At 39.3% G+C, this 16,953-nt stretch overlaps 1 protein-coding gene across 10 annotated transcripts in view; it reads right to left on the minus strand.

Moving 5' to 3' along the window:
• The window catches only part of LOC114317811 (uncharacterized), a 48,455-nt gene that overhangs the window by 1,477 nt on the left and 30,025 nt on the right, over positions 1 to 16,953 (minus strand). For 3 of the 10 annotated variants that reach the window (XR_014330089.1, XR_014330087.1, XM_082869699.1), the window contains 4 exons: positions 14,737 to 14,829; positions 9,078 to 9,176; positions 1,552 to 1,599; positions 495 to 585 (listed from right to left, as the gene is read on the minus strand). Coding sequence is in view for 3 of the 10 variants with exons in the window: in XM_082869699.1 (XP_082725825.1) it covers positions 9,158 to 9,176; positions 14,737 to 14,829 (112 nt within the window). In the remaining 7 variants the exon portion in view is untranslated. Of the gene's footprint in view, positions 1 to 494; positions 586 to 1,551; positions 1,600 to 2,991; positions 3,139 to 9,077; positions 9,177 to 14,736; positions 14,830 to 16,953 lie in introns of all 10 variants that reach the window. The other 7 variants (XR_014330088.1, XR_014330086.1, XM_082869700.1 and 4 more) reach the window with 6 other exon arrangements.

Raw genomic sequence — 16,953 nt, forward strand, 5'->3', positions numbered from 1 at the left:
CCCCACGTGTCATGTCTTGCATTTTTTTTAAAATTGACGTGTCAGTGTGTCGGTGTCATATCGTGTGTCGGTGTCATATCGCGTGTCGTATCACGTGTCCTTGCCCATGACCAAAATGATACAAGGGTCAAAGTAAAGAGACTACTAGTGTAATTTGTCCAATATTTTACTTTTTTAGTGCATCTAAAAAGTCCAAAAAAAAAAAAAACGAAAAAGCTTAGATGAAAAAATAAAAATACAAAACAATTTAAAAAAACTAAACCAAACCAATACTTTTAGGATTAATGCACGAGATTTTGGTTGTAAACTAGGAGTAAGGATGTTGTTGCAGCATGGTGAAAGAATTAGAAACAGACGCATCTCAATTATTTTAAACATTGTGAGAATTAATTCTCGAAAAAGCGCTGGGAAAAAATTCACAAACACATGAGAGAGAGAGAGAGAGAGAGAGAGAGAGAGAGAGACTAATCAGCAAAGTAGTGTCAGAACATTACTTTGGTTGGAAGCATGCATGAGATCTTTTGAGCATTGCTTCCCTGCTGCTGCCTTTTCAGCTTGTTTCCTTACCTTTGGGGGATTAAGTCACTGAAAGAGACAAATTGATGAGTAAAAGAAAAGATTTTAAAAGTAAATATGATAAAAGTGCTTAACAAATTTCTACTGCCAAAGCACCGAGCATGCTGTGTGGCCAACCACAACAATCATATCAAAAAGGTCCTGTTGTTTTTAGATGCTTTAAACAAGGAAACAAAGGTTATAAAATTGTGCAGATACAACTATCAGAAGAATGAGGCACCACGAGCGGAGGGGCAAACCTGAAGAACACCACTTCTGATTGAATTTGAATTTTGGGTCTTAAAATTCTAATATAATATATTTTCATCGACATGGCTACCAAGGTGGCATTTTCCGTCCCAAGTCGGACTAAAGCTGGTTTGGGGAGTAAATTTGGAAAAATTACAAAATTTAGGGCCTACGGTGGAAAATTTGTGAAACTTAAGAGGGCAAAGTGCAATTTATCAAAAAACTTAAGATAATATATTTTTCATGCCACATGGCTGCCAACATGGCATTTTCCATCCAAAATTGGACGGAAGTTGGTTTTGGGGGTAAATTTAAAAAAAAAATCACAAACATTAGGGGACAAAGTGAGAAAAAAAAAATACTTTAAAGTGAAAAATATGAAACTTAAAGTGGGTAAACTGTAATTTACCCTAGAAATAATATCTCGGAGAATTGAAGACTTCAGTACTCATCTCTATACAAGGATTTGATGTGCTGCTAATTCATAAAAAGGTATTACTAGGTACCAACTCCCGTATATTTTTATTGCACCGTCATTACAAAAGTTTCACCAGCCCAGGACAACCAGATTTTATGTAACCCACGCTTGCCTCCTAGTATTTTATTTGAAGTACCAGAACCAGATGAGCAACTTGGCAGGTATTGAAAAGGTTAATTACTTAACAAGTATGAAATAACAAGCACATTAATACTGATGAAGTAGGATATGTAAAACAAACAAACATTGGTTGTTGACGTAATGTTGACCTGTTTTTTTCTGCCTTGGGATGCACCAACAGTTAAAGGAGTATAGTTCTGCAATAAGGAAACACACGTGTAAGAACCCAGAATTCTTGCATTGTTGAAGGAAACCATTTTCAATCTGTTTGAGATTGACAATCATAATCTCCCTTTTTTATCCAGGATCTTTCCCTTCAGAAAGGGCTCTTTTGAATTGAAATGTTGAGCAAACTACAACTTTTAACAACTTAATTTCAGTGAGATTACCTATCCCTAATCTAGAATTCCAACGAGACTACTAGGAATTATCAGTGAGATTACCTAAGGGTAGTGTTTAGTTTACTGAAATGCAATGGAATGGAATTATCATTTCATCAAAAATTCTATTCCCGTGTTTGGTTGATTAAAAATTTAATGAAAAATGCATCACAAATAGAATCATTATTCACCAGTGTAGGGGAATGATCATTCCATTCCATTCCATCTCATTCAAGTGAACCAAATAGAGCATTAAAGAAACAGAAGGAAAAGCATGGAACCGCATGTAATGCATTTGCAAACCTTTTCTACATTTGAACAAAGGAAAATAAATTGTGATAATGATGCAAAAGACAGGTTTAGGGCAGGGTTGCGGGGATGGGGTTTTGACAACATTTTAAAATATTTTTTAAAACTAACCAAATTCTCATATTAAATATAGAATCTAAAATACTATCATTGATCATAAAATCACTAACGAAAAGTCTATAAAACAAACACCTATGGTTCATGGACACCAGAATAGCAACTTACTTCCCAGTTGTAGATACCACCATTACTGCCAACGTGTCATGCACATGTACGCAATGACATGTGTTTTACATTTCAGCATAAAAACTTACACATGTTACCCATGATGAGGGCATGTACAGTCCATGTGTTCAGACTAAACTGAATAAGATCAAAAGCCTTGCGACAATTTGTATCCAAGTCCTAAGAGCTCATCTCTTGAAGCCTCGCCAACTTGACATCCCACAGGATTCAGGAGATTAGGCTATCTCATGGCCATAATAGTCATAATCGCACAACTCATTGTCATAGTTGTCATAATGCGTGTCTTATTACCTTGTTCTGGTAGGTGTACCACTCAATTGCTTAGGAAGTAATAAGTATCTAGGTTGAGAGGAAAGTTTTAGGTATGCTGTAGTCCTTGGAATGCGTGTCTCTGGGTTCTTGTGGCCCAAAGGCAAGAGATGGAGCCTTGCCTTAGTGTTGTGCCCACCCCACATAAGCCAAGCTGCGTTGGGTCAGTCCTATTGAGAGACAGAAAGACCTCACAACTAGGTTCTCTAAAATTATTATGTAATCCTATCCTAATAGTCTAACTAACTTATGACAAGATCCCAAAAAATACGGCAAAAATACGGCAGACACACTAGACAATTAGTTATGACAATGTGCTTGCAACCTATATATAGAAGGTGGTACTTTCATTACATCATGGTTAGAACACATCATCTCTTGTTGAGCTCTGCTCTTTCTCTCTGTTGTACTGCTCCATCTCTCTCCGAGTCATCCTGTTTTTGTCTTTGGTGCCTCCAATGTGTTTTTGCCACTCTCTGGTGAACCTCAAACCTGCGGTCAATTCCTCCACACCAGTTTACTTGGGAAACACTATTTACAGGTCAGCTTTGTTCCAAATTATTTGGGTTATTGAATAAAATACAGTCACACTCTTATCATACCTTGAATATGACAATCTTGCTAGAGGGTCTGTTTCTGTGTCCATGAAGATGATATTGAATGAATAATTTAGCTATTTGTCATCATTCTTACATATAACATCTATATATGTTTAAAGATTTGAACCCCACGCACACAATTCATGAAGAAACACTTAAAAATGGCATGTAGTACTTTAGGTGCTTTGGAAATTTGGAAGGTTAGAACGTATTGAAATGTGTTACTATAATCAAGTAGTGAACAAAAAGACCACACTGGGAACTTTCTCCATATCTCTTCTATGGAGCCACATTGAATCAACATGCATAAGACATCTTCATAGAGAGACAGGATAAATAAACATTATATATTCTGCTGCTAAAAAAAATTGTAGTTGCATCAGGCATAAACCTTATCTTATCACTGAAGCTTGAGTAACCAGCTTAGGGTATGATAGAATATCACCCCCTATTTATAAATGAAGATTAGGGTTTACAAGAAAGTCAATTACAAGATAATCCCTGAGGGCACAAAATGATTACAGACAGACCTTAGTGAAACTTTCGGCTAATATAATATGCTAACACTCCCCCTCAAGCTGGTGCGAAGATATCTCTCATGCCCAGCTTGCCTAATATGTCATGAAATGGTTTATTCCCAATCCCCTTGGTGAGAATGTCAGCAAGTTGTTCACCAGACTGGACAAAAGGAGTACAAATGGTACCACTAGTGAGTTTCTCCTTAATGAAGTGGCGATCAATCTCAACATGTTTTGTCCTGTCATGTTGAACTGGATTGTGAGCGATGTTGATGGCGGCCTTATTATCACAGTATAACCGCATGGAGTCCGTCTGATCAATACCTAGATCACGCAACAATAATTTGATCCATAAAAGTTCACACACACCTTGTGCCATAGCTCTAAACTCAACTTCTGCACTTGAACTGGCAACCACATTCTGTTTCTTACTCCTCCAAGTAACTAGGTTGCCGCCAACAAATGTGCAATACCCTGAAGTTGATCTCCTATCAGTTACTGACCCAGCCCAGTCAGCATCTGTATAGGCTTCTACACGAAGATGATCATACTTTGAAAAATACAGACCCTTACCAGGAGCAGACTTCAAATACCTCAAGATTCTCATGACAGCATCAAAGTGAATCTGATGAGGAGCATGCATAAACTGACTAACTACACTGACAGCAACAGCAATATCAGGACGGGAGTGAGATAGGTAAATGAGCTTACCCACTAATCGTTGATAGCTCCCCCTATCCATAACTTCTCCTCCTTCATCATCCCCCAATTTCTGATTGGGTTCCAGTGGGGTGGCACATGCCTTACAGCCAAGCATCCCAGTTTCCTTCAACAGGTCAAGCACATATTTTCTCTGTGAGATAAATATCCCATCCTTAGAGCGAGCAACTTCAATTCCCAGAAAATACTTCAAGCTTCCCAAGTCTTTGATTTCAAATTCTTTAGCTAAATATTTCTTCAACAGAGGTATTTCCCCACTATCAGTGCCTGTAAGAACTATGTCATCTACATAAACAATAAGTGCTGTAGTCTTACCGTGTGAGGAATGTTTCACAAACAATGTGTGATCTGCCTGACTTTGTTTGAAGCCATATTTAAACATAGCCTGAGTGAATCTCTCAAACCAAGCCCTTGGAGACTGTTTGAGACTATATAATGACTTCCGTAGTTTGCATACTTTGCCTTCTGTTTGATGATCCTCAAAACCCGGAGGAATGTCCATATATACTTCTTCTTCGAGGTCACCATGGAGAAAAGCATTCTTGACATCAAATTGATAAAGCGGCCAATCTAGATTAGCTACTAGAGAGAGTACTTTGACTGAATTCATTTTAGCCACTGGTGCGAAGGTCTCTTGATAATCAATGCCATATGTCTGAGTAAACCCTTCACAAGTCTTGCCTTGTAACGCTTAATAGACCCATCTGCTTTGTGTTTCACAGTATATACCCATTTACATCCCACAGGTCGTTTGCCCGTAGGTAACTCAGTCAATTCCCAAGTGTCATTCTTCCTAAGTGCTTTCATTTCCTCAATCATGGCTAGTTTCCACTCAGAGGTAGCAAGAGCATCCTGAAAATGGTTAGGAATGCTAACAGAGGAAATATTGGACACAAATGCTCTATATGAGGATGACAAATGAGAGTATGATACAAACTGTGAGATAGGATGTTGAGTACAAGATCTCACACCCTTGCTCTTGGCAATAGGAACATCAAGATCAATGGACTCAAGAGATTCAAAGTTACCTAGACTCTCATCAGAAGCAGGAGATGGCAGTGGAGTAGTAGAAACGGTCCCGTGTATCCAGTTAACTTGTTTTCTATCTATGTCCCGGACATAAACATGCCCGTCCTTATTCTTGGTGCCAATGGGTTCTATAGTCCCAGTAGAAGAGGGGGGTGCAAGAACAACTGGTTCCACCATAGGAAGCACAGTAGTAGAGGGTGGTGCAAGAACAACTGGTTCCACCATAGGAGGCACAGGAACTGGTTCCACCATAGGAGGCACAGGACTCACTTCACACCAAGGCTCCCCCGGAAATGAGGACGGTGACACCGGAGAGGACAAGAAATAGGACTGGGACTCAAAGAAAGTTACGTCCATGGACACAAACCACTTACGAGAAGAAGGGTGGTAACATTTATACCCCTTTTGAGTAGGAGAGTAACCAAGGAAAACACATTTGAGGCAGCGAGGGTCCAACTTACCACGAGAGGGAGAGTGATTATGGACAAAACAGACACAACCAAATATTTTGGGAGGAATAGAAAACAAGGACGGAGAACTGAGGAGGACGTGAAGCGGAGCCTGTTTGTCCAAGACCTGGGTAGGGAGATGATTAATAAGATGGGCAGCGGTGAGAACAGCGTCGCCCCAATAGGGCCGAGGCACATTCATAAAAAAACACATGCACCGAGCCATGTCAAGAAGATGCCAATTCTTGCGTTCGGCAACCCCATTTTGTTGAGGGGTATTGGTGCAAGAGGTCTAATGGATAATGCCATGAGTAGAGAAATATTGTCCTAACCCAGAATCTATGTATTCCCCGCCATTATCAGAACGAAATATTTTGATAGTGGCCCCAAACTGAGTACAAATCATCTTATGAAAAGTGCGAAACACAGAGAAAACCTCACTCTTATCTTTCATGAGATACACCCAAGTAGCACGAGAAAAATCATCAATAAATGTAACAAACCAGCGATGACCTTTCACAGACAGAACACGAGAGGGACCCCAAACATCAGAATGTATTAATGAAAAAGGAACGAAACTTTTATTCAAACTGGGAGCAAAAGAAGCTCTATGTTGTTTTCCAAGTTGACAAGACTCACAAAGAAAGTCAGACACATGATGATTTGCGAAACTAGAAGGAAATAAATGCTTAAGTAAATGAAATGAGGGATGCCCAAGACGCCGATGCCACAGCCATAAATCAGCGGGGGTAGTAGAAGACGTGGTGGAAGAATAAGCAAGTTTGTCCGGTTGATCTAGGAAGTAGAGACCATTTTCTGCACTACCACTGCCAATCGTCCTCCCCGTGACAAGGTCCTGAAAAAGACAATGATCAGAAAAAAACGTCACACTACAATTCAAATCCTGGGTAAGACGACTTAAGGATAACAGATTAACAGAAAACTTGGGAACATGGAGAACAGAAGATAGATGTATGGTAGGAGTGGCTTGGACTAAACCTTTTCCAGAAATGGAAGAAACAGTACCATCGGCAATCCTAACTTTTTCCTGACCTAAAGAGGGCTTATAGACAGAGAAAAGATCAGAGGAGCCAGACATATGATCTGAGGCACCAGAATCAATAATCCAAGGCAAAGTTGTATGACACAGGAAAGCACAAGGAGAAGAAGCTAAGTTACCTGAGCGAGCAAAGGACGAGGAAGCGGTACTGAGAGCAGTAGAAGATCGGCGGTCCAACAATTGGCGCAAAGCATCCTCCAGCTCAGTATCAGAAGCTTGGGTAACAGAAGTAGAATTAGAATCAAGGGTATCAACGGCACTAGACTGATGAGCCCGGGAATAGGAACCACGTCCTCGAGATTGGCCTGACCGACCTCCTCGAGAACCAGACCGATCACCTCGACCCCCGGATGGAGTCCCATGAAGCTTCCAACACGTCTCACGAGTATGCCGCGGCTTCTTGCAATAATCACAGAATACAGACTCCTTAGCAACAGACGGAGGAGGCAGGCTGAGGCCATCTCGAGGAGTAGACAGTAATGCGGAACGGTCAGTAGAGACAGGGGACATCATAGCAGACCGACGACTCTCCTCATTTTGTACATAGGCAAATGCCTCCTGAAGTGAAGGAAGAGTGTCCATACTCAGAACTCGACCCCTAACTGGATCATACTCCACATTTAGGCTGGCCAAAAATTTAAAGACCCGTTCCCGTGCGATGAACTTCTTGTACCCGACAGAATCAGCAGGGCAAACGGGCTTATAGTCTTCCAGGTGGTCAAGGCGTTTCCAGCCGTTGGTGAGGAAAGTGAAGTACTGAAGAACAGTCTGCTCCCCCTGAAGTGAGCTCTCAATAGATCGGCGCATCTCAAATGCTTGTGAAAAATTTCCTTTGTGGGAATAGGTAACAGCCACAGCCTCCCAAACGTCCTGGGCAGTCTCCATAGACAAGTAGCCCTCACCAAGTTCTGGAACCATCGAATGGATAAGCCAACTCATAATCAAAGAGTTGGTAATCTCCCATTGGTCATAACCTGAGTCAGTAGTACTAGGTGCCTGTATCCTGCCATCAACATACCCCATCTTCCCTCTGCTTTTCAAAAACATAGTCAAACTTTGAGACCATGCTAGGTAGTTCTGACCATTAAATAGAGAGGTGGTGATTTTCAGACTAGGGTTGGGGTTCTCAGTCATGGTAGTAGGTAGAATGGGACTCTCACTCTTTGGTGTTTGAGAAGAAGGGGACACACTGGTGGAATCTGTCATGGATACAATACTACCAAACCCGCAACAAAACTAGTGGAAATCACAAACCCGGAAGGTGGTAGTGAGATAACAGGCACAATGACCACTATAAAGACATAACAAAATTAAGAAATCATTTTTTTATATATATATATATATATTGATTTATTTATGTATACATGTATTTATATATATATTTATATATACCAAGGCTGAGATCATACCACAGTGAGACAGAGGCTGAGGATGATGACGACGAGCGACGAATGACTGGAGGAGATCGACGAGCTGAGGAGCTGACGGCTGAGTGACGATCGACAGAGGAAGGCGAGGAGATCGACGAGGTGAGGGAGACGACAGAGGAAGGCGAGGAAGACGAGCTGAGGAGATCGACGAGGTGAGGAAGACGAGCTGACGGCTGAGTGATGATCCACCCAGGTAAGCTTCGAACCCTAGAGTGTCGTTGGTGGAAAGGTCTACCAACGAGGGTGAGCCGAAACCCTAGAGGTGCTGCTCTGATACCATGAAGCTTGAGTAACCAGCTTAGGGTATGATAGAATATCACCCCCTATTTATAAATGAAGATTAGGGTTTACAAGAAAGTCAATTACAAGATAATCCCTGAGGGCACAAAATGATTACAGAAAGACCTTAGTGAAACTTTCGGCTAATATAATATGCTAACAATCACCACCAAATACCTCGTACAAGTAATTTAGAAAAATGATAATCATAAATGATGGTAAAAACCGAAGGAGGCACACTAATGCATTCTAAACCAAAGGTGATCACATGTAAACATGGAAATAACATAGGAACGAAGTATCATCATTTTTTCAATACAAGCGCCACTTTTGCAAAGCAAACTTACCCGTGCGTAAATGGAGACCTCAGCTCTTTTAGCATAGTTTACATAACACATAAGAGCTTCCATGTTGTAGAATGTCTGGCCTATATCATTTTTATAACACTACAAAGCCACACATCAAAAGGAATAGTGAGTGTAGTTCTAGAATCAATAGATACTATGATATATAGTGCCAAAATTTCAAATTTGATCAAACTACATAAATTCTTTTTTTTTTATTTTAATTATCACTGTTTCCACCTTCATCTTTTCTTTGGTGGTTTGAGCAACATAGCTTTTGGTAGATGCCAATATGCTTAGTAAAAATGCAAATTGTTAGCACGTAACTGTTTCTTTTGGCGCCAGGGGGAAAGGAGAGAATGAGACAATAAAAAGGAAATGAATTTTGACCTAATCAAAAGGCCGTGGCTGGTTGGCTCGGAAAGGTACCACATTGAGGCCATCTAATTTGCATTGATAGTCCTTGAGGTACGGTTACTTGGCAGATATTATGTGTTTTATGTGTGTGCAGGCTTGACAAACAGTCCTTAATAAAATGGTTAACAAGTGGTGGAACTAAAGAGAAAGGGATCACAGATTTTCTCAACATGAGCAGCAAGACCTCCACACGAGCAACGAACGCATAACCACCACAACACTGTTGAGCAGCCGAACATGTGGCCAGTGCCCAAAAGCCTCCTGTTAAAGCTCCGCTCATGCGGAGCATTTTGGCCACATGAGTTGCCACACTTCAAAGTTTGTGTGCAAAAATGAGAACTGACCTGAAGAGAATTCAAGTATAAAAGGAAAAAGAAAATAAAGGAAAAGGGTTCTGATTCTTTTGGTTTGAAGATGGAGGCAACTAGGGCTAGAGGTGTATCTCCTCCATACTTAGGGTTTCATACCCTAGCCAAGTGACCAGATTTTCATCTTGAGAGATTTGTATTGTATCATTTGATTGCAATTATTGTAAACTTTTGAGTTTTTGAATAAACATATTTATATATTTTCTCTTCATTCAATTTCTGTGATTGCGAATGAATGGTTTACTTTTGTTTTCATTGTCGTTGTGTTGGGAACTTGAGACGGGCTATGCTCTCACTAGACGAGTTGTGCCACAAACCCTACTTTAGAGTGGACAATTTGTGCCGGTTGAGATAGGTCATACTCTTGCTTCAAATACAACATTACTCTCCTTTTCAATTTCCAACTTGTAGTTGAGAAATTGACCTATTCCAATCAATCAATTGTGTAATCTAAGAGAAGAATTCCAGATACGAAACTAGCGATGGATTCGGATCCCTAAGATACCATTTTTTATTCTTTAACTTGAATTTTCTTGCTTATTTAATTAGGGTTTTATTATCTAGTTCATTCTCACAAAACAATCCATTTCAACAAACTAATTTGAAAATTAATAATTGAAATAGCTAGAATTACACAATTGTCCCTGTGGATAAGAACCCCATACTCTACCGCTTCACATGTTTTAAAACCTTTACGGAAAGATTGATTGTTGATCCTGTCAATATGAAGGGGTAAACTAGGTACAAACCCCTTTTATATTGACAGGATCAGCAATCAATTATCCTGCCCTTAGTTGCACGAAGCGGAAGCGGGAGCGAAAGCGAGGAAGCGTGAGCCGATAGAAGTTTCTTAGGTTGGGAGCGCCTCGGGGAGCAGTAATATATATATATATATTTTAATACACATTAGAATTTTTTTTATAAATATTTTTATTTTAATACACATTAATTATTTTATTTATTTATTATATTTTTTAAATAATGTGTTGTTAATTTTTTTTATTATTTTACATATATGTGTATGTGTTTTTTATTAATATGTATAATATATACTCATATATATATATATTATATTTATATGTGTTAATGTTTTTTTTATGTAAATATATTATAAAGATTATATATATTAATATTTTTATATTTTTTATTATATATTTATATGTATATATATGATATATATTAAATAATAATGTCTTAATTTTTTTTTTAATTTTTTAAATATATATATATTTATTTAAAGATTATATATGTTTTATCTTATATATATATATATATATATATTACTTATATTAGATATATATCGTGACAAAAGGCCAAAGAGAGAGAGAGTGCGAGTGAGAGAAGGCAAAGACGAAGGCAGAGGAGACGATGACGATCAGCAAGAAGGAGATGATCTGCGAGAGAGAGAGAGAGACGAACTGCGATAGAGACGAAAAACACACACACACACACACACACACACAGAGACGACCTTTGAAGTGATGAAAGAAGAAGAAAAATGAAGCAAATGAGGACATACCCAGACACAACCTTCAGGTTCTTCTTCACCTTCTTTCTCCTCTCTCTTTGTTGACCAACAAGCTAGGGTTTTTGTTCATAGCCACCAATGATCCCATCTTGGACAGGATCGCGTTTCTCTCTCTACAGAAATGCGATTCTCACACGTTTCTTTTTAAGAAACGCCGAATCGCGTTTCTTACGAAGATTCGTCACCTGGTTGCACAATTCCTGCAACTAAAATCCTGCCAAAACCGCACCCGCAAACCATCACCCACCCGAAACCCTACCCACTTCCAAAACTACTCCCAACCCAACCAAATCCCTTTCCTAATGCGAGATAGAAACGGCCCCAGAGTTCCAATTCCCCCTTCCCACCCCATACTTAGAAGCCACCACCTTCCGCCAAAACCGATCAGCCTCAGATGCAAACCTCCATAACCATTTTCCAAATAAAGCTCTATTAAAAGTCACCAACCGCCTCACCCCCAAACCTCCTGTTTGCTTAGATTGACAAACCCGCCCCCAATCAACCAAATGATACCTAAAGTCATCACCCTCACTACCCCAAAGAAAATCCCGTTGAAGTTTCTCTAACCAAGATGCCACGGACATAGGAATAACATGAACCGACATGAAGTCGGAATGCTACTCAACACGCTCTTAATTAGCGTCAGCCACCCACCCTTTGACAAATACTGTCGTTTCCAGCCCGCCAAACGACTATGTTACATGGACTCGGATACGGGTGTCGGGTGCGGGTATGTATCTAGAGGTCGGACTCATCAAATCATAAATTTAAAGATACGCGGACTTGGCAAAAAAATGTCATATTTTTATATTTTTAATCTAATATGTGAGATAAAATGGTATTATATGTAACTTATAGTGTCAAAATGACATTTATAGCAATTATATAACAATATATACATATAATAATAGTGTTATATACAATTATATAAGAAGTATCCGTTGAAAAGTATCCGACACATATCCCATACCCTTGTCCGAGTGTCGGGTGTCCGACACGGGTATTTGATTTAATTTGAAGAGTCCATGTAACATAGCCAAACGACGCTGGACTCGTTCCACTACTCCATCCCATACCCTTGTTGCCTTGAATGAAGCTCCTAACGGCAAACCCAAATAAGACACTGGCAAAACGGACACCCTACAACCCAAGACTGCAGCTAGAACTGGAAGCCTATCCACCTCCCCAACCGGAATGAGCTCGGACTTCCTCAAGTTAACTAGGAGGCCCAACACTGCCTCAAAACATAACAAAGCACATCTCAAATGGCCCACCTGCTCCACGTCAGCCCCACAGAAAATCAGAGCATCATCCGCATATAATAAATGAGAGACACCCACAGAAGCCCCAGACAACGATCCCACCACAAAACCCTCCAATAAACCCCCACGCATCGCTCCAGCCAACAATCTACTCAACGCCTCCATCACTACAATAAATAACAAAGGTGACAAAGGATCCCCCTACCGAAGACCACAATGCGTCGGGAAAAACCCCGCTGGAGTCCCATTAATCAGAACGGACATCCGCACAGTCGAGACACAAAACTTGATCCAGTGACACGAAGTCTCCCCAAAACACATACGATCCAACACATACAGGAGGAAATCCCAATTAACATTATCGTATGCCTTCTCAATATCCAATTTGCAAATCAAACCTGGATGCTTTTGCCGAATCCGGGAATCCACACTCATTGGCAACCAAGACCGCATCCAAAATCTGCCTTCCCCCTACAAATCCGTTCTGAGATTCAGACACCACAGAAGGCAAAACACCTCTAAGTCTATTTGCAAGAACTTTAGCCAATAATTTATAAACACTCCCCAGCAAGCTAATAAGCCTAAAGTCCCGAACATCCTCAGCCCCCCCTTTCTTAGGGATCAAAACCAAAAAAATTGCATTAAAACTTTTCTCAAATTGACCAGACACAAAAAACGCCTCCAAAGTCCCCATCGCATCACCCTTAACCACGCCCCAACAATGCTGGAAGAAAGCCATTGAGAAACCATCTGGACCTGGGGCTTTATCCCAACTCATAGCCTGCAGAGCCCCAAACACCTCCTCCTCCATAAAAGCTCGCACCAAAACCTCCCTATCCACCTCGGCTAACATATCAAACTGAACCCCATCCAAACCAGGGCGCCAAGCCCCCTCTTAATGGCGAAACAAATGCTGGTAAAAATCCACAACCCCTTCCCGAATCTCCACATAAGTACATAGCGCGCAACCATCCACACACATCCTACTAATCTGATTAACTCGTCAATGTGCATTCACCATTTAGTGAAACAATTTCGTGTTTCGGTCCCCATCCTTCAACCACAAACATCTAGATTTTTGTCTGAAAGATACCTCCTCCATACGAGCAGTACGAACAAAATCCTATCTAGCCGCCTCCTTCCGAACACGATCATCAGGAGATAAACCCCCTTGCATCTCTAACTCATCTAAATTTTGAAGTAAAGACACCACCTCCGCCTTTTGGCCCTCTAACCGACCAAACACCTCCTTATTCCATCGCTTCAAATCTCCCTTTAGCATTTTCAATTTATAGGCCAGCACACCACTAGGAGTACCAAAAATGACATAACTACTCCACCAACCATGCACCAAATCCAGAAAACCTGTTGTTTGCAGCCACATGTTTTCAAAGCGAAATGGCAAGGGACCACGACGAATCCCCCCACTATCAAGCACAATGGGCCAATGATCAGATACTGGGCGAGGAAGACATAACTGGACAAACTCTGAGAAATGTTCTTCCCAACCCCCAGACATCAGAAAACGATCAATACGAGACAACCACTAACCATTGGACCAAGTGTAACCACCCCCCTGAATAGGTAAATCTAGGTCTGCCCCCTTCCCTTGACACTTCCCTCTACTATCACTGTATCGCATCTCTTCACTGCTGCCTCTATTGGTCTCCGTTGTATATGACCAAACTATCTCAATCTATTCTCTCTCAACTTGTCCTCTATCGGTACTACTCATACACATTCACAAATATACTCATTCCTAACTTTGTCTTTTCCAGTCTTGCCACACATCCACCTTAGTATCCTCATCTCAACAACACTCATCTTATCTACATGTCGTTTGAACTTAATCATGTTAAAAATTCAAGAGTTGAACGCAAACTTCTATAATTTTGTAACTAAATTTGGTAAATTCAAGTAAGAGGCATATTTGGGAAACCAGACATAGAAAATGGAAGTTCATAATTATGACATTAGTTCCAATAACATAAACAGAAAAATGATGACTTACAGTTAACAATACATCTGAATATCAAAAAAAAAAAAACAAAAAGCATTAAAAGAATGAGATGAAGATGCTAGATTACCTTAATTTCTTTACCATTTTTACCAATTTCATTTTCTTCATGCCAACCATCAGGAATTGAATCCGCCATTTATTGCAAAGTAACAGTTTCTGTCTATCCAAAACCAATGTAAACAAAAGCCAGAATGAGGGTAACTTCTATGAATAGTAAAAATTAATGAACAATAAAACACACATTCCAACAAATAACATCCTAAGACCAACTTTAAATGTTAAACATCATATGTATCTACATCAGATTTAATAACAAGAACTATCTTGTTTAATTAATTTTTATTTTTTTCTCTAGGTCAATACAACAAGAAATATGAAAAGCCACACCATTTAACTTCTTTGCAAAGCTTTAAAAGGCATTATTGAGGCTCCACTCGAGGTGAGCCTAAGGCAAAACGCATTGATGCTTTGACTTTTAAGCAACAGTCTCCAAATTCTTGTGCAACACATTCCAGGTGCCCCTTGTATGCCTTTTGTATACAAGGAGTACACATATAGAGAGCCTGTCTTGGGTGGTTGTTAAACTTAGTCTAATACATGGTTTAAAAAAATAAATAAATAAATAGATAATAATAATAATAATAATAATAATAATAATAATAATAACTCTTTTGTAACTATATTTCATGGGACAAATAAAGTAAATCACCAATCAAGGAAAAACAAAAAGCTAAGGTTCAAGTAAGAAACTCAATAACTAAAGCTAAGAATGTCGATTTCACATTTAGCACAGGCAAATTCCCTTCTTTGCAATGAAATGTTCAACGCTTGAAGAGAAAAAGCATTTATACTTTACCATTTAATTTTTACTATTTTAGAATATTTTATTTATTTACTAAATATAAAATTTTGAAATGCTTACGCCTCAAGGCTTACACTTCACCTCATGATGGGTAAAACACCTCCCGTTATGCATTCAACTTCAAAAACTTTGTTTCTTTGTACTGGAAGAAAGAGGGCTTCAAACATTCCAAAAGGAAGAAGAAGAAAAATATCAATTATTTTTTTATCCTTATTTCTGTGGCAATGGATTTTTTTAGCACAACCAAACAAAAGGGATAACAAGAGTTGGATGACAATGTAGAGAGGTGAGCTTTATAGCGGAATTAAGATTCTAGATTGCAGACTAGGCAAGAATTGCTTAAGACACCAAAACAAACATTGTCTGCAGTGAAAAAAAAATAAAGGTAAAGGTGAGGCATCAAAGTAACAAAAGACACGGGGCTTGTTTGGTATGTGTTTGAGAAATTTTTTTCTGAAATATGCTCTACAAACACATTTTTGGGAGTAATCAAACCAAACAGATTTTCCCTAAAAAATTCTCAAAAATGTGTTTGGTTGACTTTTTCCAAGATCACTTTTCAAAAAAAATTCTTGGAAATCCGTTTGGTTGGTGTTTTTGAAAAAAAAAAAAATACAAACACCCCCAATTAAAAAAAAGTGTGTAAAAGAAAATTCAGAATTTGGGAATCTCGTTTAAAATTCCATTTGTCCTGGATAAGTTTCACTGTATTACAGTTTCTAGTCTTTCAAAAGCCTATTCACTTGTGAACATTTCCTGATGATGCCTGCATTTCCAGATTCGTTATGCTGAGCATCTCCCATCAGTATTGAAACACATTACCTAGACATTTTCGGGAAGGAAGAAAGTTGGTGTTGTGGGACGGACAGGGAGAGGGAAATCAACCCTCATACAGGCCATTTTTCGGATTGTTGAACCATGAGAGGGGAGCATTATCATCTTTTTTTGTCGATATTTCGAAGATAGGACTTCATGATTTGAGATCAAGGCTTAGCATCATACCACAGGACCCAACGATGTTTGAGGGTACAGTTAGAGGAAACCTTGACCCACTAGAGCAATACTCTGACAACAAAATATGGGAGGTAGATATTGGCCTTGTAAACATTGCATCAGTTAGCTATAATCATATGAGTGCAAATTGTTGCACTACATTTTTATGTTGTCATTAACTACTGTATTAGTCTACCTACTCAAGGAAAAAAGAATTTCCACAAGAAAAATTATTACATTGGTCTGGCTACTAAAGGAGCTCAGTTTAATGGCATGGCTCAATGACAATGATTAAATGATCAGCTAAAGTTTTGGCATGAAACACACCGTGATTGCAAATCCAGCCAAAGAGACTACCCCATGGTTTCAAAAAACAACTGCCCCATGGTTTAAAAAAACCATAGGTAAACAAACAAACATTAAAAAAAC

Source organism: Camellia sinensis, chromosome 5, assembly GCF_055761805.1.
Source record: "Camellia sinensis isolate YWXY chromosome 5, ASM5576180v1, whole genome shotgun sequence".
Taxonomy (NCBI): domain Eukaryota; kingdom Viridiplantae; phylum Streptophyta; class Magnoliopsida; order Ericales; family Theaceae; genus Camellia; species Camellia sinensis.